The sequence below is a fragment of the Kwoniella shandongensis genome, chromosome 4, assembly GCF_008629635.2.
Source record: "Kwoniella shandongensis chromosome 4, complete sequence".
Lineage (NCBI taxonomy): Eukaryota > Fungi > Basidiomycota > Tremellomycetes > Tremellales > Cryptococcaceae > Kwoniella > Kwoniella shandongensis.
The window spans coordinates 630708-656479 of NC_089290.1; the positions used below are offsets into that span (position 1 = coordinate 630708).

At 51.1% G+C, this 25772-nt stretch overlaps 7 protein-coding genes across 7 annotated transcripts; 3 read left to right on the forward strand and 4 right to left on the reverse strand.

The window, feature by feature from the left end:
- Positions 1 to 171: 171 nt before the first annotated feature.
- Positions 172 to 2901, forward strand: CI109_102256 (uncharacterized protein; the record flags this gene model as incomplete). Its single annotated transcript, XM_032004750.1, has 2 exons — positions 172 to 1292; positions 1353 to 2901. The coding sequence occupies 2 exons, from the start codon at positions 172 to 174 to the stop codon at positions 2899 to 2901; spliced, it is 2670 nt and encodes an 889-aa protein (XP_031860865.1).
- Positions 2902 to 3107: 206 nt separating this feature from the next.
- Positions 3108 to 6914, reverse strand: CI109_102257 (uncharacterized protein; the record flags this gene model as incomplete). Its single annotated transcript, XM_032004749.2, has 3 exons — positions 3108 to 5375; positions 5431 to 6333; positions 6408 to 6914. 3 exons carry the CDS (start codon positions 6912 to 6914, stop codon positions 3108 to 3110), a joined length of 3678 nt encoding a protein of 1225 aa, XP_031860864.2.
- Positions 6915 to 7572: 658 nt separating this feature from the next.
- On the reverse strand, positions 7573 to 9538 carry CI109_102258 (uncharacterized protein; the record flags this gene model as incomplete). Its single annotated transcript, XM_065967122.1, has 4 exons — positions 7573 to 8285; positions 8379 to 8599; positions 8695 to 9235; positions 9457 to 9538. 4 exons carry the CDS (start codon positions 9536 to 9538, stop codon positions 7573 to 7575), a joined length of 1557 nt encoding a protein of 518 aa, XP_065823194.1.
- Positions 9539 to 10325: 787 nt separating this feature from the next.
- On the reverse strand, positions 10326 to 14159 carry CI109_102259 (uncharacterized protein; the record flags this gene model as incomplete). Its single annotated transcript, XM_032004747.1, has 6 exons — positions 10326 to 10721; positions 10794 to 10963; positions 11029 to 12786; positions 12849 to 13467; positions 13543 to 13950; positions 14049 to 14159. The coding sequence occupies 6 exons, from the start codon at positions 14157 to 14159 to the stop codon at positions 10326 to 10328; spliced, it is 3462 nt and encodes a 1153-aa protein (XP_031860862.1).
- A 388-nt stretch (positions 14160 to 14547) lies between these two features.
- CI109_102260 (uncharacterized protein) lies at positions 14548 to 17409 on the forward strand (the record flags this gene model as incomplete). The annotated part of the gene is made up of 4 exons (XM_032004746.1): positions 14548 to 15426; positions 15486 to 15507; positions 15565 to 15686; positions 15736 to 17409. 4 exons carry the CDS (start codon positions 14548 to 14550, stop codon positions 17407 to 17409), a joined length of 2697 nt encoding a protein of 898 aa, XP_031860861.1.
- A 2049-nt stretch (positions 17410 to 19458) lies between these two features.
- Positions 19459 to 21612, forward strand: CI109_102261 (uncharacterized protein; the record flags this gene model as incomplete). Its single annotated transcript, XM_032004745.1, has 2 exons — positions 19459 to 20383; positions 20450 to 21612. The coding sequence occupies 2 exons, from the start codon at positions 19459 to 19461 to the stop codon at positions 21610 to 21612; spliced, it is 2088 nt and encodes a 695-aa protein (XP_031860860.1).
- A 527-nt stretch (positions 21613 to 22139) lies between these two features.
- Positions 22140 to 25362, reverse strand: CI109_102262 (uncharacterized protein; the record flags this gene model as incomplete). Its single annotated transcript, XM_032004744.1, has 13 exons — positions 22140 to 22475; positions 22602 to 22750; positions 22817 to 22946; positions 23005 to 23042; positions 23109 to 23215; positions 23282 to 23528; positions 23597 to 23945; positions 24000 to 24313; positions 24377 to 24769; positions 24841 to 24889; positions 24943 to 25090; positions 25174 to 25231; positions 25344 to 25362. The coding sequence occupies 13 exons, from the start codon at positions 25360 to 25362 to the stop codon at positions 22140 to 22142; spliced, it is 2337 nt and encodes a 778-aa protein (XP_031860859.1).
- Positions 25363 to 25772: the final 410 nt, after the last annotated feature.

Here is a 25772-nt window from a genome sequence, read left to right on the forward strand (position 1 = left end):
GAGCGCTCGCTCTAGAAAGTTGAAACACCCAGCGCTTACATCTGGCAATGTCCCTCACAGATATATCCTTTCAACCCAATTCGTAATCTTCTGAAACTTGTTTGTGCAATCTCTTGCCGTACTGCTTGACAGGGACACGTCCAGCTCCCGACTGCTCGCTTAGTCATCGCCATGTCGTACCGAGGCGGAGGAGGTAGAGGCGGTCGAGGGACTTACCCCCCTCGAGCTAAAGAAGACCGGGACGTGCAGAGCTACGCCAACAAACGAGTCGCCAATCTTGGTCCACCCACGATCCAAACGACCTACAGACCTCCTCGAGAGAGAGGAAGAGGTGGAGGAGGATACAGAGGTAGTCATCCTCGAGGAAGTGCGGGACCGAGTCGAGAATTCAGGAGAGAACCACCCAGTGGACCTCGTAGTTTGCGACCGATAGTCGATACTTATCGACCAAGTTCTCCTGGACCTAGCTCAATGGGACCTGATTCGTATCAACCTTCAAGAGCGTATAGTCCTTCTGCACTTACGCGAGAGGATTCACGACAACCAAGACGAAGATTATCACCTTCAACATCCCAACACGATTACTCTCGACAAGTATCACCCGCACGTACAGATGCATCGAGACCATATCGGAATGTAAAGGAAGAGTTTGGTTCTGGGCTCACCGATCCTTCATCATCTCGACATCCGTCAGGACACCCGTCGCTGCCTCCCCGTCCACATTCACCACCACTTGCCAACACCGCTGCACGCTCCACTCCATCGGCATTCTCCAATCGCGATGAGGTAATCCACATCTTGTCGTCCCCTCCTCCAGAAAGTACTGCTGGTCCATCTAGACTTACAACAAATCCACAATCTCTCAACCTTCCAAGCTTTCCCATATTCCAAACACCTGTCAACACCAGCATTCAGCCGCCTGTCGGACAACCCGCTGCTTCGTCTTCCGCTTTACCATCTCGGCCCCAAGAGATAAGTCGACCACCCAACGAGGATATTCCGAAGATGAAGTTCCGGCCAAAGATGCCAATAGCAAAGGGCAAAGGAAAGGAAAAGGAGTCAACGGCGACAGGTGCAAGTGCCGTGAAGGCAGAACCTCGACTGGCAATGGAACCGGAGCCAGAGCCAGCGGCAACAGTGGAGTCCAGTACGACGGAGACACAGGTTGCTGTGGACGAAGACCAGGCGATGGAGAATGATGTTAAACCTAGGTTACAGGATATGGTAGAAGAGGAGAGTGCAGTGGACGCTGTAAGAGAGGAAGACAGGAAGGAAGGGGTTCTGGCTATAAAGTGAGTCGGCTTTGGTCTTTTAGAGTATGAGACAAAAGCTGAGCGATCCTGTCGCTACAGTAAACACGACCTCCCACCTGAATGTTTCGGAAACGACGCGTCTCTGAAAAAGAAAGCGAGGTTGAAGTCAAGACAACTTGTGACTGCCAAGCTAGCAGCACAGGGGAGGAAGATCGTCAAAGCACATTGGCGAAATGATGGTGTGGCATACGATTGGAGAGCAGTGCGACCGGATCCTGATTCTGTCGAGCCAGAGATCCAACCGGCGCAGGTGCAGGAGCCGGAAAGAGTCGTAAAGAAGGCGAGGTCCAGACGAAACGTCGCACCGGTCATCGATATGACCGATGACGATTCAACTCCCGCGCCTTTAATCCCAAGCAGAACAGCTCTGCAGAGTGAAGAAGAGCAGCTGACGAATGGCGAACCGTCCACCTCGGAGTCATATGTACCGAAAGACTCATGCGCTCCTCCTCCTGGACCCATCTCTACGAAGTATCAATACGAAGTACCCCTTCCAGCGGATTTCTCAACCGCTCAACTACGACACCAAAATCGAGCAGCACTGCCTAAATGGAAGCAGGAGCAATGGGCCCTAGCTGCTGGTGTGGACGCTCAAGGTCTTCCGACACGAGGTGCAAAGCTGAAAATGCCCGAAGACGAAGGAACGATGCTAGCGACGCTCACCCCGTTGGAACTCCTTCCAGTGGAGAAATGGCCATTTGAACTCTTCACCCACTCCGAGGTCGTTCAATGGCCTAAGAAATGGTCCTCAAAGATGCTCCGAAAAAGCAATCGTGCAGGCCTCAAAGAGTGGATCGAGCATCATCGGAACAAGACCTCTGAACCCGATTCGCGAGGACGACCTACACGTTGGGTCAGGGCTATCCGAGCGGAAGAGCATATCAAAATATACTGGAAGGAGAAGGAACAGGATGACATTGAGAAATATACTGGTCCACTTATCGAGGTCGATCCCAAACAATCCTCACCTACCGCCCTGACGGGTAGCAAGAGCTCAGTCCAGCGAAATGCCACCCCCGGACCCTCTGGTACAACGGCGAATGAAGAGTCGCCTCCTGTGATCCCAAGTAGTCAGAAGAAGAAGAAGGTGAAGCGAGATAGGGACCAGACCGAGGCCTCAATCCCTGAAAGTGCTATCACGATAGACCCACCGCCAAAGACAAAAAAGAGGAAATCGGACCACGAAGTCGAACCCACCATATCTACCGAGTCTGCCACTGGACAAACACCTTCTCGTCCACCCGCTCCTGTCGTAGCGACTCCGGTCACCTCTAACACTCCGCGACTCAGCTCGACGCCAGCTCCAGCCCCGACACGTACTTCAGCTCCAGCTCCCACACCAGTCCTTGCCAGAACTTCAGCTCCCACTCCACCTTCTAGGCCAATCACACCCTCGCCCGAACTTGAAAGACTAAACGCCAACCTCCGTCAAAAGATTAGCGAGATATCAAAATGGACAAAAGTGCTCAACGAGTATCCGGATATGGCACAAGCTCTCGATGAACAAGTGCGAAGGACTCAAGCTGAGATTTTTGGATTACACGATGCGATCAGGGTGGAAAAGCACAAGTTGGGTATGAAAGTTTGATTGTTGGGCGGGGCGTATGTACAGTAGGTTGGTCGGATGGTGGGGTTTTTGGTCATTGGAAGCGTACAATATTGTGATTAGACTCGTGTATGCATATATTGAATCCATGTCTACACTGGCGAGCGACATGTCACAGGGTGGAGTAATCAAAGCGCCAATTGATATGCTCCATTGAGCAATTCGTTCCTCTTTCCAATTGCTTCGCCTTATGCGACACCCTTTCTCAAACTCGCTCTGAACCTATCCCCTAAACTAGGTCTCTTTTGTCCGCCCTCTCCCGCCTCTTCCTCATGCTTACCATGAGTCGCACTTTCCTCTCTCGCTTTTGCCGCGCTGACCAAACGCTGTTCTAGCATTGACACAGCGTCCGTCTCATAACTATCTCCTGTCCCCGCTCCACTTGCCGAATAGTACTGTTCTTCCTCTCCTCCTCCTCCTTCTTCTCCTTCATCATCCTCAGACTCATCTTCCTCTTGTAATCTTTGATTTCGTTGTGATTGCGCATTGAAGCTGAACCTACTCATAGGTGAGGGCGGTTCATCCTCGAACGTCCTTGTACTCCTGACTGACATTGCGCGATCAGGACTACCATTCCCTCTCCCGTTAGAATTAGGATGGTTCAGATCGCCAGCTGTGACTTGACTGATTGCAGTAGTGGCCTTGGGTCGACTTGTTGATGGAAGGAAATTTGAACTACCTCGAATCGTATGGGTCGAGGTTGTCGATGCTTTCTTCTTCAATACGTTCCTTCGTGCGGGTTTCTCGGGAGAAGAACCTCTAGACATCGACGAATTCGACCTAGGAGCGGGAGCAGAAACAGGAGCAGGAGCAGGGAGAGAGATCTGTGATGCACTGTTATCGTTATTGTATTGCGGCTGAGGGGGCGATTGCTCGATCGTCGACAGATCAGGCTTCGGCGAAAGAGTATGTTGTTTCCTCGGTGTCATCGCACGTACTTTCGACATCAGAGACGAGACCGTCGATGAACCAGGTCCACGACGTTGATCCCGAGATGATAAGGGAGAGTAAGACTCGCCCACTGACGTAGAAGGTCGAAGGACGTCGAATCGTCGTCGAGGCGAATCCATACTCCATCGCCCTTGTAGCGGTGATTTTGTCGCATCCGGCGAAGTAGGCTGCCATCGCCTCGCTGCTTCTGTATGTTGCCCAACATTTGACTCTGATCTCCTCAATCGACTACTCGATCCAACCGATGGAGAGGCTGTCATCCCACTCCCACTGCCAGAAGCTTGCTTGTTGAACAGCTTTGGCAAGTCCAACATGATCCTGGTCATATCCCTCACATTTTGATCGCTAGCTCTTGCCGCATCCCTGAGCAAGAAGGCGAGCCTGCTGTACTCTTCTTGCATTTTCGATGGATCATCCGACATTTCAGCGTAAATTGCAATCTGAGAAGCAAGCTCGACCGCCGATCGGACAGACGTGTTGATGGTTTCGGAGGTACGAGTAGCAGAATGGAAGGTCCTAATCAGTTCTGGTTGAGTAAGGAGAACGTCCTGACCGAGTCGTGAGTCGAGAGCTCGGAACGCTTCGAATAGGAGTCGACCATGTTCAGACGACGCTGAAGGGAAATCGAGATTCGCTGTGGAACGTCCGCCAAGACTCGTACTGCTACGCATAGGTCTGGGCTCAGTTGCCGGGCCTCGAAGGCCGAGCCTCGACGATGCTCCACGACCTGTTAAAGGACTGATGGGGGTATTGTCGTGATCCATACTGCGGCGTGGTCTGATCCCATCCAATGGTGCACTCCTAGGCGGGTGGTTGTAGACATCGCGTATGCTTGACATCGAAGTAGCAGGTCGAGGCATGTGGTTCCATCGCTCTTTGGCTTGAGCTCTCTGTTCTTCCAGCCGTCGGACCATCTCAAGTGGATCTTTGCTATCCACTCGATCGCTCCTCGCACCCACAGCCGAGACAGAGTCGCCGGGCGCAAGAGAGGCAAGTCGCGATCCCGAGGCGGATGCTAAATCGCGTCCGCCGACTAGTGCACTGATACCTCGTCGAGTTGACTCTCGGTCTGCCAGCGCAGAGTCGGTACTATGTCTAGCATGCGTTCGATCCCTATTTTCAACTGCTCCCATTACACTCTCCGCTGGGTATCTGTCTCTCGGTAAACCACGATGATCAAGATCGTCACTGTTGCGCGGTAGGCCAGATATGGATTCGGTCCAGGTCCTACGTGCATAAGCTGACGTCTCGCCGTGTCTGGTCGCTGCCATACTGGACGATCGCTCTAGCCCATCTATCGATTGACGGCCGACTCGAGACGGCGATGAGACTTGACCGATCTCACGCGAGAGTCGAGAGGTCGAAGCGAAGCGATTTGGAATCGGCGACGAAGACGTGTAGTCTGTCGGAGAGTCGATAAACTGTCTGAGTCGGGCAGAACGTGAAGAAGAAGGATCTTCGTTGGGTGTTTGATTGGTATAAGGTTTTTGAGGTGATGGAGTGAACTATTTCTGTATGTTAGTGATCACATTTGGTTGTGCGCCAGTCATGGACACTCACAAGACCGCCATGACGAAAGTCCGCTGGTAGACCCTTTCTTCTCCTACTGCTTCCGCTCCCCCCGCTACGTTCTCTGTCTTCGTCTTCCTCATGCATTTCGTGATCTCCATCCCCTCGTTTTGAGGGCAAATCCGATGCTGACCCTGTATGACCATTCGCGTTGCCAAGAGCTGAGCTGAGTGTCGCACTTCGCCGTATTGCAGACGAAGGCACTACGCTTGGCGACTCTTTTGCCCGCGAATACAAATCATGTCGACGTATAGCGCCTCTGACAGGGGTGGCTTTCTCTTCCACATCTACAGTTCGTCGAACACGACCGCTACTCGCTTGTAGTATACGTTCTTCGGCTTCTCTGATTCTCTCATCCAGCTCTGAACCATGTGACGAACGACGTGGTAGCGGGTCTCTTTCCTGATCTTCATGGTTTGATCCACCACCGCTGAGTCTCCTAGACGATCTTCGGGATTCCAGCTTGTCCAGCCCCGAACTGACAGGAGGTAAGTTCTGACGTGCGGTCTTCTCAGGAGAAGGTACACGCGAATGTGGTGACCTTCCAAGTTCCAACGACGGTGTTCCTCGTCTTTGAGAGCCATGACTGCTAGACCTAGAATGTGTAGAGATCCGCATCAAATCGGTTGAATGTCTTCTGCTTGATCCATTAGAGAGGGGAGGTCGCTTATCGCCGTTGAGAGGGCTGGTGAAAGCTACAGAGGAAGAAGAGCTGGATCTCGACATGGAAGGGGAATGTTTCGGCTTTAGTCCGGGTGTGCGGCGTCGAGGCGATGGGTCAAGAGTGCGACTGGTAGTTGAGCCGGAGGGGGATGAGCTGTGTGATAATAGGTTGGAAGAGTTGGTAGAAGAGGTGCGGTGGATTGGCGGGGCAGGTCGTTGGGATGTTGCAGACTGTGAGTAAGGAGGGAATCATTGCACATCAGCAAGGGGGTTCATAATGAAGCTCTTTAGGATCTGTAACTCACCTGATCCGCGGGCCTCGGCTTCTCGCGTATCGCAGGTGGTATGACGATATCGCTCTCCGTCCCAGGCGGACTCGGTAATCCAGACACTCTATCCACCAATCCATTCGCTCCTTTCCTCGTTGCCTCTTTGTCGCCGCCCGCCGAACGAGCATCTGGATGTTCATTTTCTGGTACACCAGGATGCTCCGAATCATCACTCCCACTATGCGGGTGATAACCTCCTACCCAATCCCTTCTCCCGAATTCCAGCTTGGGGCTTCCCAATCCCACTTTCACACTAGCGAATCCAGTCGCCATGATCAAATCATGAGGTGGACCTTTACGTCCGGCATTGTTATGCGGATCAGAATGGTCCCCTAGGAAAATTGCAGATAATGGTCGAGAGGTCGAGCTCAAGGTTGGTCGTAGAGGATGGTCAGTTGGTGTAGGACCAGCTGTTGTGGGTAGTTCAGACTGGTCAGGAGGCGAGGTGGACAACGAGTAACCGGAATTGTCGTCGACGCTCATCCGCCGTAGGGAAGAGGACGAACCCGCTCGGTCGAGCGAGGACATGTCCTTCCTTCCGTCAAAGGCGCTTTGGTTTCCCCTCCTTCACGAAAGGAGAGAGATCCCAAAGTTTTCGTACTGGTGAATGGTCGTAATGGAGGTATTTCTGTACGTGGCCTGTCCAAATTTTGAGGGACCAGCGTTATTGTTGTTGTTTTTGTTGTTGTCAAGGGACCGACCGCTCGGAAGTTTTCCGTCTGGCGTCAGGTTGGACAACCCGCTTCTTCGTCAAGTTCGATTTGACGACCCGGTCGTCACTGCAGCTTTCGTGCTTTCGTTGACGAAAGTCCTCCTCTTCTCACTTTTGGAGACGGACTTAGTGGAAAACCCAACCTGAAAGGGAAGTGATGAGCGAGGTACTCAGGTATGTTGCCAGGTTACCAAAAGCCAAAACATGACGTTCGCAGGTGACACCGCGTTTGGGATTCGCGCGGGAATTCGGATCATTGACGCGACAGGAAATCATTACTAAATCCATTAGAATCCTATCCCTTATTGACAATACAAAACGGCCGATCATGTTACAACATTCCCCTAATCAAATTGCCATGTGCTCTCTCATTTGTCCAAGCGACCTATCTACCTACACCCGTAATTCCCAAATCTCGTTTTTCACCTATCAGTTCCTCGTGGAGATACTCTCGATCAGTTTCGCAGATGCGACTCTCACTCTCTTGCTGCGCGGGCTCTTCCCCTCACCACGCAAACTCTCCTCAGAGCTTACTGATGCGTTATCGAGCTCGAACGACGATGCAGACCTCGTCCTCTTGTTGTTTCTGGGACTCGACACCGTTGATGTCGTCCGAGACGACCCGTCCTCTGTGAGGTCCACGACCAAGCTTGAACCTCCGAACATTTCCTTCTTGGCCGACTCGGTAGCCTCTTTCGCAGATTGGACGACGTCGACCAGTTCTACCTGTTTCTCTTGCAGCTGATTGTTGGGCTGCGTATCGACGGTAAGCCCTAAGCCAGACTTGGTTGGAGCCTCCAACCTCCTTGCATTCTCCAATATCGCCTTGATAGCCGCACTCGCCCCAACCTTATCTTCATACCCATCTTTTCGCGGTAATCTACCACCGATACAGTTCCTCCAGATGAGTTTCTTGACTTTCCGGCCTATCCCACCTTGGAACGGTTTGACGGGGTTATTCATCCATATGAGTCGGTTTGGACCGGTCGTCGATGGTAGAGCGGGGAGCTTAGTAGCAGGTGGTAGGGAAGGGGGACGATGGTGGATAAGTCCAGGGACAAAGTCGTCAGGTGTTGAGTGGGGATGACGACGGTCGATGTGCGCCATGAGATCGGGAAATTGAGGTCCTTCGTATAAGCAGTCTGCAACCGCACATACGGAAGCAGTCAGTCCCCTTCTTTCACTATCATTTGATTCTAGAAGGGCTGTCTGTCGAGGAAAAATGTGATACTCACTGAAAGGACACCTGGCTGAGAACGGCTTCATATGAACCACCAAAACATGTCTATAACACCCTTGTCGATCCGAGAACCGCTCACCACACCCCTCCCACTGACAAGTCACTTGATCACCGTGTGACAAATCCGGATGAAGATGTGCATGATGGAGATGTTTCTCAAGTAGAGCCCAGGAGTTGAGGATCGCTTCGCATCCTCTCCAGGAGCAGTAAGTGGGCCTTACAAATCGCGAAAACAAGTCAACTCAGATCATTCCGGGATTCGGAGAACTTCCAACGATGAAGTCCGAATAACGAATGACGGCGATGCTCACCTTGCATGAACAAAGACTTGCAATTGTATCCTCCTGACTTTCTTCGCATGTTCCTCCCTTATTGCCTTTTCCTGCACTTCGATCGCATACGCCTTTCTCGCAGCTGCAATAGCAGCCTGTTGATCCCTCCGCACCTTCTCAAGCGGGTCGACTGGTCTCCTCAATTGGGAGTTCAGTTGGGCGATGGAAGGTACATGCGTCGAGCCGGAGGTAGGGGTTTTGCCATTACCACTTTGGAGTTTTTGAGAGTACTTGGCATCGCGTTGTGCACCTCGAGAAGGCTGATAAAGTCCACTGGGTCGGTGGGGGTCGTATGGTCGATTCTTGGGCCTGATTGGGGAGCTTGAGCTCCCCCCGGGCGTGGCAGATGAACGTTGTGCCATTGGAGTTCTGGTGATAGCGTCAGGTGGTCGAAGTGGAGGAAGAGCGCGATTGTGTGACATATATCTCCCTTTCGGATCGACTGGATGTTGAGGTCCGGAGGAAGGAGGAGGGCAAGGCGCAGCATAACGAGCGTGTGTGGATGGGTCTGTGGTGTAGCCTATGGGCGGGGTAAACCAGTGGTGTTAGTCCTGTTTCCTTCAGAAGCGACATACAAATACAATACAAAGTGAGAGTTGAAAGGAAGCTCGAGACGGAGAAAGGAACATTATAAGGCGAAGCCAATTATGAGAAAGGAGGGTTGGGTCACCCAAGTGTATGTGATCTCGACCAATACAACGACAGTGTGAGGAAGATGAGAGAATCGCCACTCTCACTCACGAGATGAGGTACGGTCTGATAGAGGCGGTAATACTCTCGAGATCGAAGGGAGTCTCCCCGGGGACGGTTCGACGTGAGTCATATCGATTACGTTTGATCACGATCACAAAGAGGGTCAAGTTGATGTGGCCGGTGGATGGACCGTGCTCGGTGTGTTGTATTACCGCACCAGTGGTATTCTCACTGAGAGGGAGCCGCTATCGAGTAAAGTACAGTGGTCAAGTAAGAGTGAACGGGACTTCTGTTGGTCAAGCAGTGATCAATATGAAGGGCTAAGTTCGTCAAGTAAGTAATAGGTTGAACGTCTGTTTGACCAGATTGCAGCGTATGTCAGAGTAACTTGAGACGGGAAGAAAGTTAATCCTCACATCAAACTCTTTATACTATACAAGTCTTCCCACCCATCCCTTCACCTATCAACTATACAGGAGCTTCCTTTTACCTAGATCTAGTGTGAAAGGAAGGTAACAGCTCTTCGGTTGACAAAGCAAGATATGTGTTCGCAGCTTTGTGGCGGTCAGGTCAGGACCAGGGCAGGTGTGGAGGGAGGGAAAGGATGATCATTGACGCTTCCATTGTTACTTTACGTTGTCCAGACTAATGGTACAGTATCTGTGCTGTACAGTTCAGCCGTTCTCCTGCCAGTATCTAGTGGCCGGCGTGGACTATTTGATATGCTGATAAGGCTCTCCTTCAGAAGTACCGACATGCAGCAAGGCTCAGGCACTTGTCAACACCCGGAGGTCAGAAGTCCTTTGACATTGTTTTCGATTGCTATCTCGATGAGTTGTGATACGACAAGATGAAATGCATATATGTGATGCAGTCCCAATCGCAGAGATTGTTGTAGACTGGTATCCTTGCCACACCTACGACCTAGGTCTCTTCCCACCACCTCTCCTCCCCTCATTCGCCTCTTCATGCTTTCGCTTCTGTCCTTCCTTCCTAAACCTATCCCTCTTCTCCTCCTTGATCTTATCCTCCCTCTTCTGATCCTTCTCCCCGACCTTCTTCCTATAATCCTTCTTCCTCTCTTCCTGCTTATCTTTCCTCCTGGCCACTTTATCTTTCTTGAGCGTCTGGATCTGTTGGAGTAGAGAGACGGCTTTCTTCTCGTCATCGTCCATGACCACCGCTCGGGATTGGAGATAGGTCGGTTTCTTCTGTTTGGACAAGGCTTTGGTCTTGGAAGCGTAAGGAAGGGACGCTTCCAATTTGCGAGGTACTTTGAGTGTGTTGAATCGACGTGTCGTACGTTCGATTGGCTATATGAAGCAAAATGATCGTATATTAGCTTACTGTGATTGCCCATCACAGGATCGTGCATTCTGACTCACCCTATACGCAGAGTTGATGTCCGAAGGAGTCTTCATACCCTCATCTCGTCTGATTTGACCCGTCAATCGCATACCCTTCCAACCACCCTTGTCGGCCAACAAGAGCGAGCAAACAGGGTTGTAAAGCTTCTTCGGCTCGATAGAGTACCAAGCTCGCAGGAAGACGATGTCTGACGACGAGAATAAACATTAGTTTAGGGTCATCGATTTATTGTAGTGGGAAAGAGCGGCTCACCCCTCATCAAGATCTTGTCCTCGAAAGTAGCTCTGTACGCTCCGTCAGGCTTGCTCAAAGCCTTCTTGATCTGACCTCTGATACCTGACACCGTCTTGATATTCGCTCCTTCAAACTTGGCCACCTCCAAAGCACTGTTGAACATATCCTTGATGAACGCCGTGTTCTTGAAGATCTTGTACGGTGTACCAGTCAACTTGAGCTTCTTGACAATCTTGGTCGATCGATCAATATCCAACACCACACCTGTGGCCGAAATTCTGAATCCAGGAGTATCGGATAGGATCGAGTTGAACGCGCAGAAACCAGTATTGGGAGCGGAAACGGGTCCGTAGAACGTGGCGTAACAGTGCATGTGTTCCGGTGTATATTTGAGGAATCGATTTCGGATCGAGTGATCGTCCAGATGATAGATAGGCATCGACTGGAATCGTCTCCAACCAAGCGAGAAGACTATCGGGTCGTTCGTCTTGAGTGTCTTGGTGAACCATCGATGTCTCTTGATTCGAACCGTCACGTATCCGAACCTCTCTTCGGCAGCGAGAAGACCACCAACGATGATAGGGAATCGAGGATCGAAATGTTCCACCATCTCGCATGGGACGTCGTTGATCTCCAGTCGAACGTACATGCCTGATCTATAACCTTCGATTTGAGCTCGCGCATCCAGATCCAAACCCTCAAATTCAGCCTCGTTAAGCTGCTTCTGTCTCGCCATCTCGGCCTTTTGAGCATCGTAAAAGTCCATCTTGTCCTCTTCGTCACCCGAGTCATCGTACTGCTCGTCGAACTTGATCTTGAGGGCTTCCTTCTTGGCTGCAAGGGCCGCGGCTCGTGCGCCCTCGTGATCGTGACCAGCAGGCTTGACACCAACGTATGGCACCTCGTCCCCTTCCTCACCCTCATCCTCTCCCTCCTCGCCGTCCTCGATATCCTCAAACCCTTCGCCTTCTTCTTCGTACGCTTGTCCGTTCTCGTCAAACTCGCCAACAGGACCAGAGATGAATAGATCCTTGATCGACTCGAGCATGTTTTCGTCCGACCATTTCACTTGAAGCGACTCGTGATCCACCGGTTCCTTCACCTGATCACCTTCATCACCTCGGTTCTCCTCTCGGTTCACTCTGAAGAAACCTTCTCGGGCCATCCTAGATGACTCAGCATCGGCTGATGACGGTCTGTTCTTGCCGGCTGCGATCTCCTCAGGTGACAATTCCTCGCCGTAGATCATTGACATGAGATCACGTCGTCGACCCATGCGTTCCGCAAAGTTGGTGGCAGCTCGTTTCGAGAGATTGCGCTTCCACTCAGGCACATCTTCTTCATCGTCCTCCTCGTCGTCGTCTTCGTCCTCAAACTCCTCATCGTCGTCGAGGTCAACCCGTTGACCGTCCTGCTTGAAACCAGTGGCGAAGGCGAGATCATCGAGCTCCGAGTCTGAGTCCGCATACGCCACATCGCCATCCTCCTTGTCCGACTCCAGATCCTCCAGAGCGGCCTGTCCGTCCTCGTCTTCGTCTTCGTAATCCTCCTCATTCTCGCTTCCTTCGTCCTCATCAAAGTCTTCGTCTTCGGCACTTCCGAGGATAGGTCCGCCGTTTCTCGGTTCGGCTTTTCGTCGTATTCGTGCTGCGGGAGCGTCAAGAGGGGCGGATGAATGACCGAATAGTCGAATCTCAGAGTTCTGAATACCGTCCGCAAAAGTACGTTCGGCATCTTGAAGATCCATGACCATTTTCTCCCCTTCACCTTGTGGTGCTACGAAGTTGCTCAAATCAGTAAACCAGATCGACTGAGGCTGAAGGTGTTTGTAGACTCACCATCTCCACCCTTCGAGAAACTACCTGGGACGTTGATGTACACCGCATCTTTGTCGTACATGACACCTCCGACATCACTCATGGGGGCATGAATTAATTTCGCCTTTTCTCCCATCTTTCGCCTTCTTTCACTCTCCAACGTCGGTAAAGGACTTGGATCTGCCAGTCTTTCGACGACCTTGACTTCCAAATCTCCAGCTCCCGGGATATGTATCTTGGCGTTTCTTGGTGGCAAATTTGGGCCTCTCAGATATCCATACAGAGTGATTGTCCTGTCGATCTTTGGGTTCTCCCTAATCGCTTCTCTCGAGGTCATATCCTGCAATCGATCTGCGAGGAGATAAGGATGTTGATTTCGGAAGACCAAGGGACGGAACTTCATGACGGAAATAAAACGGGAGAGAAGGTTGATTTCAGTGTCGGGATATCGACCGTTGATGACACCTGACAAGGAGAAGAGTTTGGCTCCTTGGTAGATCTCAGTCCAGAATCGATGTTTAAGACGTTTCTTGGTATCCTTCAGTGTCTGAGCTTTCTTGATAAGGTCGAGATGGGTGAGGAGACCGAGGACTTTGGGGAAACCGTGCGATTGCAGGATATTGAGGAATTCGAATGTTTCCTATTTTCAGTTATTCCCAACATCAGCCTTGTCATGTTGACGAGGACGGCCTGAATAGGGCAACATTATACTCACCATTTCGAAACCGAAACTTCCATCGATCATCAACAAGACCAAGTCTACCACTTTACCCAGATCAATCATACTATTCAGATCATTCCCACACTCGACGAAAGTGATCCTCCTCGTCTTTCCCGAGACCACCGTGACAGGACCTTGAGGTTGTGACAAGTTGTGTTTCGTAAATCGCCTCACGAGCGATCTCATCAATGTCGTCTTTCCTACACCGGGAGGTCCGACGATTCCGACGACGATAGGAGGTGGGGGTAATCTCCCTTCATCCATGCCTTTGCCCTTCTCGTGAGTGACCTTTCGTTCATCCGGGTTACGGTTGACGAGGGGGACATGGAGACGTTTCTGGTCCTTTTCGGCGGTACGTCGAGCTGCACGATCGGCTGACCGGAAGGAGGAGCCAATAAAAGCCTACAACATATAATCAGCTGCTGTTGACCTGGCAAATTGTACAGGTAGATAGGGCATTGTCGCAGATGTGAACAGCTTGTTGCATTCGCTCAACTCACCTTTGGGTTGTAGTTCTTCCCGCCCGAACGGTCTATCCCTTTTGCCGCATCTTTCTTGTCATGTTTCCCACCAGCCGAAGGCTTGTGATGGGTCTTGTGAGGCTGATCCATCGTGTTGCCTTATATCGATGGTCAAGCGTATGATAGTGTGCGCTGTAAGAGATATCTTTACGGTTGTTGAAGATCTTTGGATTAAGCATTCTGAAATTCAGTCCGGCTATTGACAAGTCACGTGATACGGTGTTATCAATAGTGGCGATTTGCCACGTCATTCTTGCATTGTTTTAATACCTTTTTGATTCCCACGAGACTTTGTTTAATGCTGTTTTTGTTCCTTCCTCACTGTGTTGCTGCTTCCCCCTCCCCTTGCTCCCATCTCGGTCAATCCAGAGACTCAGAGGACCTCCACTCCTCACGTCCACCTCGGCTTACCCCTCCAACCCTCCCCAATCATTCTCATCCCTTCACCTCCCACTTCATCTCCTTCCTCTCCCTCAACATGGTGTCACCCACGCCTACGAGAATACCGCCTATCAAACTAAAACTATCCTTGTCGTCTAAACCATCCGCGCAAGCACCACAGCCTCTGCTGCCATCCACACCCCTACCAGCCGCCTCGAAGAAGGGCAAGGCTAAAGCTGTAGACGAGTCTCAGCGCAATGGGGACGAGGTCAACGCTATCCCTGCTACCGGGCCGGAGACTAATGGGAAGAAGAAGAGTGGAAAGCATTCAAAGGCACCTGCACAACTGCCTTCCACGCCTACGCCTGTACATCCAGTAGACGCCGACATTTCATCTGCAGCCGGACCTTCGTCGTTACGCATTGTTCCTCCTCAACTTAGCGAGTCTACACCACTCCCTGCAGTTGAGTCACCGTCCGAAAAAGCATTCGGCTCGTCGTCACAACATACTCCCCTTCCTTCTACCCCTACACCTGCCTCAACCTCCCGGCCAAAGGGAAGCACAGCTAAGAAATCGGCAAAGTCCACACCACGGACGACGAAAGCCAAACAACCTACCAAGTCAGCTTTAAAAGCTCGCTCGCGACCCACCGCTATCCCATCCAGACTACTATCTGCAACATCTACACCATCCCGTCCCAGTCCTAGTCTCCCATTACCAGAGACACCTGCCCCATATGATCCAGCGGTCAAGGTCGAATCTTCCGAAGCGACATCACCTGATCCACTCTCGTTACCTCTGAGCCCATCAGCTATTTACGCAGAGACACCGGACACACCTCAGCAAGATGAGGGGGTTATAGATACGCCAACAGGCAGTGGGAGGGGACGAACGGGTGGGAGATGGATGAGGATCAAGAAGCCATTGAAAGAGCTGTTGAACAAGATCATGACAGAGATACGGAGGAAAGATGACGTGAGCCTCCTATAACCTTCACTTTATCTGCTTGGAGCTGACAATATTCCGTTGTCAAGTATGCACTTTTCGAAGAACCTGGTGAGTTTCATTCTTCGTCCAATCCATCTGAACGACGAGTCTGACGTGTGTGTGCAGTTGACCTTGATGCGTTCCCCGACTATCTGAGCGTCATTGGTGGCGAGGACAAGATGATGGATATGGGGACGATGCAATCGAAGATTGATACCGGGGAATACCGAAATATTGACCAGATCGAGGTTGGTTGAGGATCAATGCATATTGAGAGCAACGCTTACATTTACATAGGCCGACTTGCGCGCACTGGTGGCCGCCGCTCAGAAGTTCAACCCACCCGGAACAATTCCTTACAACTCGGCTGGTCGCATTCTCACTGTCGGTATGAAGCATATCGATCGATCTCGGCCTCTCGTCCTGACGCCTTCACCCTCGCCTACACGTGCCTCTGCTACCCCTTTCCGGGGAGGTTCCGTGTATTCTGGTCGTGAGATGACCGCTGCACTGGACGAGTCCGGTCGAGCGATAGAGTCCGTCACGCCTACGCAATATATCCCGGAACAGATGCTCACGTATCCGCCAAACTCTCTCGAGGCGCTGGCAGTGGGCTGGAATCTGACTGGAGGCAGACGAATACATGCCAAGCGTGTCGTTCGGAGCAGAGAGAAGTTTGGTGGGAAATGGAGACATTGGGATCTCGATGGAAGCAGGGATGTTGCGGAGATGGAAGATATCGAGTCTCTGGTAGAGCCATGGCGGATGAGGAAAGGAGAGGAATGGCGGACTATTGTTGATTGGAAATCATTACGAAAAGCTGGTCCATGGTGGGAGTCTGACACTACGAATATCGTCGAGTCAAGATCGACAACGAATCAACCTCCCGTTCCATTTGCGCCTCACAACCCAAGACGAGACAAGGTGTCTGAGCGGGAACTGGGACCGCTAGAATGGGGAGTATTTCCAGAAATCGACGCGGAAGTAACATTCCTGCGATCGAGGACTGGAGTGGCGGACGATCAGGAGATACTGAGCGAACATCTCAGACCAGCGCATCCCCGACCCCCGCGAGGTGCACCTGTACCTCCCCAAAACCTGGTGAACATCTACGATGAGCCGATGCGACGAACTCCGGGTGACTGGGTGAGGGAGATGTGTACCGGTGATGTGAGAGGAGAAGCATATTTGGCCAGTGTGGAGAAGTTCGTGAACGGCGCTATGGCGTCCGGATCCGCTTCCTCTGACGACGTAGAAGGGAAAACGGGAGACAGATTACCTCTCGACGAATACGTCTTCACCAAATATCACGACGGACTCCTCTCCTCTGGTCCACGAAAGATCGTCGCGTCGACACTTCGATCGCTCAACTCGCCTCATCGACCTTCGTATCTCGACAAGATCGCAAGACACGCTTACGCTCGGATCGCTCTGAAACAGATGACTGCACCTTCCAATCCTATGGACATTAAGCCGCTGTTGCGAGAGGAGAGCGATTTCCTCTTCCAGGGTGTCGGTGGCAAGACTGGTGTCAAAGAGGGATTGGAATGGACCGGTGCGGAAATCGCGAGGTTGGATGCGGAGCAGAGGAAAGCCAGGGAGACGAAACGAAAGAGGGACTCTGAGGAGCATGCGGACGTGAAAGAAAGCAAAAAGGTCAAAGTGGAAGGAGTACCGAATGGTGGACTATCAGGTGGATCGTCACCACTCACCGCTCCACCCGGGTCACCAAACAAGATGGAAATTGATGAGCCTAAGCCAGCACCCTCTGCTGTCATCAACGCAAAAGCGGACGCCGAGACGCAGAGAGAAGGCGGAAACGGGGAGAACATGGAAGCGTTGAAGAGGTTGAGATTGGAATTGGTTGCGTTGAGCAAATTCTACCCCCTCCCTGCGTTGAAGAAGATGAGCAAGGAAGAGGCGGCGCAGCTCTTACCGTTCAACGTGAGAGGATTGATGAGTCGGCCGTAGTTGGAGCGGTCGTAGTATCTCGAGGCGTGTGGTAGGTTGGACGAAGTAGTCGAAAGAAGAAGGAAGAAGGAAGAAGCATCATCATTTGTATATTACTTATTGCATATAGACAAGAGCCTGCATACTCATCAATCGCATCACATTACATGCATTTTGTACATTCTGCGAACCGACGTCTGCACTCAGGCGAGGAGCGAGACGACTCCATGCTCTCACCCAGTCATCACCTGCTGCTACTCATCAAGTCACACTTTGAATCAAGTCATAGGTCTTTCATGCTATACATTGTATTTCACGCTGGGTGAACGCTTTGTCAAGTCAACCCAAAGTTTGGAGAGGGGCGGAATGAAGAGTCCTCTGCATCCTACAGTGATAATACAGTCAATCGTCTTGCATGCATGCAACATGCAAGGGATCTGGTCCGCGCTTTGCCCATGTTCTATCTGACCAGGGACCAGGAATCCTCTTCGACCGCTTCTCAGAACAGAAGTAGACGTTTTGCGAAGCCGTCACTGTCAACATCAATACAAGCATCCAAGATCTGATATGCATATACGCAACTCGCAAAGTCAGCTCAACGTCTCTACATCACAACACCCACTATGCATGTGCTTTGCTCGATTCGCGACGCGAATCTCAACCCGACGTCGTAAGTCGGTTCTCAGAACATGCTCTTAGAACATGGATGTGTACTCGTACGCGTCTGAAGATATTATGAGAATCATACGAATCTTCTCTGTTTGCATGAGCAGCCTCTCAGATCCACTTCGTAGAGGTCTGCAAGACGGAGCAATCAATATGCATGTGCAAGCTGAGAATCACAGAATCAACAACGAGGAGTCACGGACGCACGGATCAATCGTGATTTGATCCGTGTGATCCGTGCGTCCTCGCGGACCCACGCGGCGCGCGCGATACCTCTCCTCTTCCACCCCTATATACGGACCGTACATCCTCATCCTCGAACCGTACTCGGTTGACGATACGGTCTTCGTCGCTATCAGGGCACGTTTTTGTACGGGAAAAGCTTTTGTTCATGCCACCCGGATGCATGGTCTGTGAGATATATAAAGTGGACGAGAATGAACGATTCCCCCCCCTTCTTTTCTTTTATGAAAAACGACAACAACAATAACCTTCCCCGCGTATCAGTACTTTCGACCTCTTTGTTCCTTGATCGCCATTCAACAGTCAATCGTCCTTTGTCTTAAGCCGACAATCAATTGTCATTGTCATTGTCCACATACCACCTTGTACATACATAAATAAATACATATACCCATCTCTTCTTTTCGATACATACAGCGTATCTTTCTTCCTTCTTTGATTGTTAGTTGATTAGTACAACTCGTCGCTCGGCCGAGAATCAACGTGAGTCATTTCAGTTAACTGCCGCGCTTACAATCTAGCCGTACTTGCCACCGAGCGTTGTCGATGCTGATGCTGATACTAGCAAGCCCAGACAGCCTTTTTTCTACCCTTTCCTCCTTCCTTGTCAACTTGGACGAACTAGCCGTGCGATCGTAATTCGTATTCCAAATTCAAAACAAAAACAAAAACAAAAAAGTGAGTCAAGCAATCACCTCATCTCGCATACAAACATGCATGTCGTTTTGTTGTACTGTATGATGGGCGGTATGTCGCATAATCACATCATTCCCCGGTCATTCTAGTCAGGCAACTATCGAGTCGGATTCCACCGGTTAGATTGTGAAAAGTGATTTTGGTGCCTGATCTTCTTATCAGACCGACTCGAGTCTGTGACTCCGACTTGATTGTCAGTCAGTCAGTCCGGCCGATTCCGCATCCATCTTGGATAGTGATCCCACCTTTTCCACTTGATCCTCTCTTCTTTCTTTGCTTTGCATAGCGTTGCGCTCGGTTGCGATCGTGGTCCCTTCCCCATTGTAATGCTGCATACGATGTGGTCACATGAGTAACTCGAGCTGATACGTTAGATCCGTATAGAAGAATAGGTAGTATCGTCCTTGTGTAATCGAATAATCAAATCAAAAACACCCCAAAAAAAGGAACATAGGAATAGAAATCATGTCGACCATCATCACTCCCACCCACGGCTCTTCCTCGTCCTCGTTCGAGAGGAAAAGGAAGTACGTATTGGCAGTTGAGATCCCGGTCCGACGATCTCGATCTCGTTTCGTCCGATCAGAAGCGCCTTCTCCACCTCTCAGTGACAGTTCGACCAGCTCCACTTTCAGTTCCACAACAACCGTTCGTCCGGTCCAGAAAGTTCGGATCCCACTCTCCACCAGTTCTGCGACTCTACCTTCCTTCCACCTCAACGACAACAACAAGGGCAAAGCCGTGGAGTCTACGACATTTCACTCACCTTCGACGACATCGAGCGAATCATGGCGAGAACAGTCTGTACTCAACAGCGACAACGAAGGACCTTCTACTCGGATCCGATTGGATGTCGGTTCCGATGTCAACGATAACGTCAACGATCACGAGTCACACCTTCCTGCAGAGGCCGTAGAATGTGCTCAGCACCATGACGACGCCCACGATCACGCCCACGCCCACGATCATCCTATGCATATCGCCAACCTCGATATCTTGGCCACCGCGGCCAATTTCATCGCCGATGACGATGCGGCTATGGAGGTCTTGGCAGATGGACGGATCATTCCCGTCGAATCTGACTCGACTGTTCGGGTGCAGGTTCAGGTGAAAGAGGAGAAAGAGGTAGTGCCGGCAAAGTTGATGGAGGTGGCGAAACAGGTGGACGATCATTGGGAAGAGGAGGATATAGTCGATGCGGCACTTGCACCACATGTCAACACGACCTCGACCCCTAGTGGCGACTTTGACCATGCTGGAGAACCATCAGAGTGTCTGGTTTGCACCGAGAGCATCACCGATCTTTTGAAGGGCGCAGAGGAGGAAGGGAAAGGTGGATTGGGAGGCGGATTGGCTCTGTGGGTCTGCGAATTGCCCAACTGTGGAGCTCGTAAGTTGTCTTGTATCCGGTTCTTCGCCGATCACAATCAACTGACAATGTGTGTGTATCTCACAGTATACTGCTTGTCCTGCGCTATCGAGCTAGTGAACCGCGATTACCAACGATACAAACATCCCTCATGTTGCGCCTGTACTCGAAGATGGGATGTCGACGCACTTCGCAAGCAAGCTCAAACTTACGATCCCGTCGCCATGGCCAACCCTATCATCGTCCCCCCACCTTTGAACACGCTCAGTGCGCTCCTCAGCGCTCAAGTGAGCGCTGTCGCACTTCTCTTGGCCCGTTTCCGAATGACCGAGCAAGCACGTGGAGTCGGACCCGATAACGCAGCGCCTTTCATCGCATGGCACGATGAACAGCGTCTCCCCAATGTCCTAGATCACGGTCTACTACAAAGAGCTTGGCAGAGCTATTTCTTGAACCAGCCGGCAGGTATGATGAACCCGAGATTGGATCTCCAGATCATCTTGGGCCACGAAGGACTTGCTGCGGAAGCTGTTGCTGAGGGTATTCGAGGGATCAATTCGGATCCTCAGGGAACGGTACTCCTTCAACGTATCGCACAGATCATCGCGACCATCCCGCGAGATACCGAAGATCCAGAAGAAAGAGAAAGACGTCAAACTATCAATGGACAAGTTCGAATGGTTGCGATTCGACACTCGATCAAAATGAGAATGACAGCAGTTGCAAGTTTCCATGATGGTCAACCTCGACTTCGACGTGGGAGACGAACTCGATTACCTGCCAATCCGACGATTGACGATTTGATCAGGAGATTGGGCGAGGTGGTTCCAGATCACACTCTAGTAAATCTTGGATTGATCTTCTACAACAGACCGGACATGGTAGTGAGACGACCAATCCCAGGAGGACCGCCTCAGCTTCCTGCGCATGCGCGCGTGGTACCGGACCAAATTAGACAAGCTGTCGTAGCTGCTTTTGAGAGACAGCGTCAACGACAACAACGACAAGCTGTAGCTGTAGCTGCAGCTGCGGGTGTGCCGCCCAACGCACCGAGATTGGCCAATGCGCAACCACTACCGCCACAGCCCGCAGTGGCCGTTCATCGACCTCAGGCTGAAGGTCAAGCTGGTCGACGACCTGGGAGAGAAGCTGGACGAAGAGCTCTGGAAAGGATGAGAGTGATGGTGGCTGATATGGAGAGGGAAGTAGATATCGTCCTACGAGAAGATGAGGCTGAACAAGTAGTCTGAGAAATCCGGGTGGATATCCTCCATATCGAACAGGCCTTCTTATTTGTACCGTACCGCTGTCGTCTTTGTTTGTTGTTTATTCATCCTTCATCTAAGCTTGTCGGACCTCTTTGTCATATCTTCGTCCTTGTTTGTGTTTTAAATGCCCTACGTGTGCCACCTTTGATAGCTTCATTGATTGTACGTTGTCGACTTGTCGATTCTTGATCGAGCGAAAGTTGAGTTCTGGAAAACCGAATGACAATCACTTGAAGCAAGACGTCAATGAGCACCCAAAAAAGGTCAAACAATAAAGCAAAAGCGGACTATCAAAGTATGAGTGTCTAACAAAAGTGGGGGAAATTGAAAAAGCAACGCTTGGCGATCTTTTGTACTCGTACCGTATATCTTGAGATGCAACTTGTATTACATGTAACTCAACAAGGTGTGTACAGTATGTCATGTCATCTCATAATACCATAATGAATACCCTATCCAAATCATATATACCTTCCCCCTCATCATTATGAGCTCAATCATTGTCCACTTCATTCTGCTTTCGTCTTCAGTCCTAATCCTACTCCATTCCCTTCAATGGCTACACCGTTGTTACCATCTTGTTCAGATTGGCCATCAGCCGGTCCGTTAACCTTTTTCGCGTTAGTCCGCTTTTGTAATCTCACTGCTCCCTCGTCATCTAACGCAGGCAGAGGTACGGTCCCACTTCCCGTGCTTCGTGGCGAAGCTGCTGCACTTCCGGATGTGGAGTCTGTACCGCCTTCGCGTAGGTTGGTGAGATCGTGGTACGATCGTCCGCGACGACGCGTACGAGGTGATGAGGATGAAGTGCTTGAAGAACGTCGAGTATCGATGATGGCGAGAACCTGATCAGATACAATGTATAAGCCAAGGAGTCCTTTCCCACAACCGTGCGACTCCCACAACGTGATACCGAAGACAGCTTTTCGTAAAGTATTGTACGGAAAGAGCCAAGACCAAACACCACTCACATCATCGTAGTCGACATCTGCCTCGTACTCCTCGTCATCACTCTCTGCCGGACTAGCTGGAGCAGTAGACGGTTCACTCCTAGGAGGCTTCTCCAATTTCGATGCTGCGCCCCAAACAGATTGTCCAACTGAAGCACTTCGATTCCAGCCTACGAAACGCCCAAATCATGATCAGCCTCTGCGTCGTCTGCTACAGATCGCAGTCTGCCACTCACCAAAGATACGCTCGTCAAGCCACAGCATCGGGTGGGACAGCACCGACTGATCCGCGGCTTGGCCCTTGCGGGTAAACATGCCAGGGTTCTTGCCAGTTTGCGGTACACTAGCAGAGGGGAGTATTCGGGCCTGAGGAGGGTGAATCAGTCAGCTGCGTATTCTAGCCGGAGCATGGCGTATTACTCACTCTTTGGAAGTTCTCGTATAGTTTTGGTCCAAACTCGTCTACAGGTGACACCAGTGCGTGTCAGCGATCCGACGAAAGCAAATCCTTAGGATCAATCTACTTACCAATCACCTCGCTAATCTCGTTTGCGAGACCCTCCCGCATATCTCTGAGCTTGTTGACTTCCCGCTGGTTGCCGGGCCAAACGGACAGGAACAAAGGTCGCAACGATCTACAAGTGATTGAACGACATGAGCAACGGTCACTTAACGCGACGAATGATCAACGCTTCACTCACTTCGCAACGTCCATACCAGCTTCACCAAATTTCAGGGTTGCCAACGCCCACCCAGGCAAACAAGTGAAGATGACGACAGGCGTCCAGTGTCTCCAAGCCGGTGCGAGATCGTACTTGTACGCAAGGAATGTGGCCAAGACGCAGTAAAAGAGGTATAACAGCGGGGTGACAGCGAGCGAGACGAGAACCTTCCAGGTGGCAAGGACATCACGTCCTTGAATCTTGACAGTGGAAGCAGCGAGGGCCTCTGCAAAGATTGTGTATGTAAGTAGCTGCAATATAGTACGACTTGTGAGGAGAAAATGAAGAACACACGTTTGGCCTTCTTGATACTGATGACTTTGGCGAGGATGAAAACAGGAGCGTGCAAAATAGCTCCAGGTAAGGCCAACATTGACCACCAGAGAAGCAAGCCGAAGCGGTATACAAGCAGCACGAGCGCCTTGGCACTTCGGTTCGAGGCTCTCTCGACTTGATGATCCGCGATCCCCATATCTCGGAGAAGTCGATTGTAGGCAATGACCTTCTGACGCAAGTCGATAATCTTGGGTTCGTCTTGGTACGCGAGATAACCTTCCATAAAACGTTTGCTGAGTTCGACGACCTGACCGAGGGTAAGATGTTGACCGGGAATTCGATATAATCGACGAGCGGCTTGGATGACCTGTGGTAGAAGCTTAGTACAACATCTTGGCAAGGAAGCTCGACACCTGCTTACCTGCATGGTTTCCCAATCCGGTGCTCTGAGCGTAACAGCTCGCAATCCGTCGTGAACCTGCTCCAACAGCTTTCCACACGCATCTCGCTTCTTCGCACCACCTTCCTTGTACAGCTTCACCAGCTCAGGGTCGACCGTCAATGGGGGACCGAACTCGATGACTGCTCGCGAACGGAATTTGTGAGGGTGGAAATAGGATAGACCGACGGGAACGAGTTTGACATCGACATCTGGGTATTTGGCCATTGCGCCGAGAGCCATGATAGAGAAACCAGCTTTGAGAGGAAGGAAGTCGGTACGGTCATGAGAGCCACCTAAAAGTCAGAAAGAATGACCGAGTGAGTGCGGAACATAGACATATGGTTGTGATCACTCACCCTCCGGGAAGATACCAATACATCCACCTTCCTTCAATCTCTGATAAACAGCACCATACGTTTGCTCCTGCTCCACATGCGGCAGTACCTTGTATTCCACTCCATCCTTGCTCTGCGATTCCGTCCTCACCCTCGTAGACGCTTTGACATTGGCACTTCCATCTTTACTGGGAACCACGAACTCCCCCTTCAATCTCAATTCGGTGTCCGAGATGACCTCTTCGATGGTCGCTGATGCATACCCGGTGTACTTAGGAAGGACAAGCTGTGAGCGGGGTTTCACTTGTGTGGTGAATGCGGTGTTTATGCCCTTGACGATAAGGGGGTCGGATTCGGATAGGATCAATCGACCTTTACCCGCTTTGGCGTAATCGCTAGCTCTGGCAACGGGGACTGCAGCGCGAGGATGTCAGCGAGCAGCTTCAAACCGGGACTGAAAATACCACGAGAGAAAGGGAACATACTGCTGTCCATGACTCGAGCCACGGCGCCGATGAATGCACGTTGCATACTCTGTTGTCGGAGTTAGCTATGTCCAAGGTGGTTGAAAGGAATGCACAACGTACGATAGCAGCGGTGAGAATCGACACCCGCCTTCCTGCCTCTTTCCTGACTTCTGAGAAGAGGAGGAGAGGGTCGAGAAACTGATTTGAATGTGGACCACAAATGAAGAGAACGGGACCATCTTTGGGAATATTGAATGCCCCTCGAGGTCTGATGGAGAAGGATGTCGTTAGCGGCAGCGGCAGCGGTAGTGGCGAAGCAGAAGGTTAGCCAAAAGAGAATGCAAAGCTCACCTGATTTCTCTGAAGAAGATGTTGATAACGATCCTCCAGAAGATAAGGATCAGGTCGTCTGGAAAATCAACACAGGATTAGCTTCAACAGCTACAAGCGGATAAAGATAGATAACGAGCGTGGACTGTCCGTGGGTCTGATTTGATTGTGATAAAAAAACGTCTACGTACATGCTAAACCTGCTGCCATCTTGAAGTCTCCTCTCTTTGTGCACCAACCTTATGCACCACTCGTAATGCAGAAGCTTGCCGTCGTGGGGGTTCGATTTGATCGTTGTTGTGATGTCAAAGATGATTGAGCGATGATGCGAAAGATGTGTGTGGAAATATGTTAGTTATCCTTGACGCCCCAAATTCGAATTGGTTCCCGAATAAGCGGTTCCCCACAACTTTACGTGTCGTGCAATGTCGGACTTGATTCCGAGTCAAAGAATGTGTGTTTCGTTCTGTGGACAGAGCGGCAGGAGCGGCAGGAGGAGGAGTAGCGCGAGTGGGTCGCTCTCGTCTCTTCTTCGACAAGGCGATGCGCAACAGGCTTGGGAAGAGTTGAAGTTCAAGGCGACGTTGTGATGATTGTTTGCCTGTGGGAAAGTTGAACGC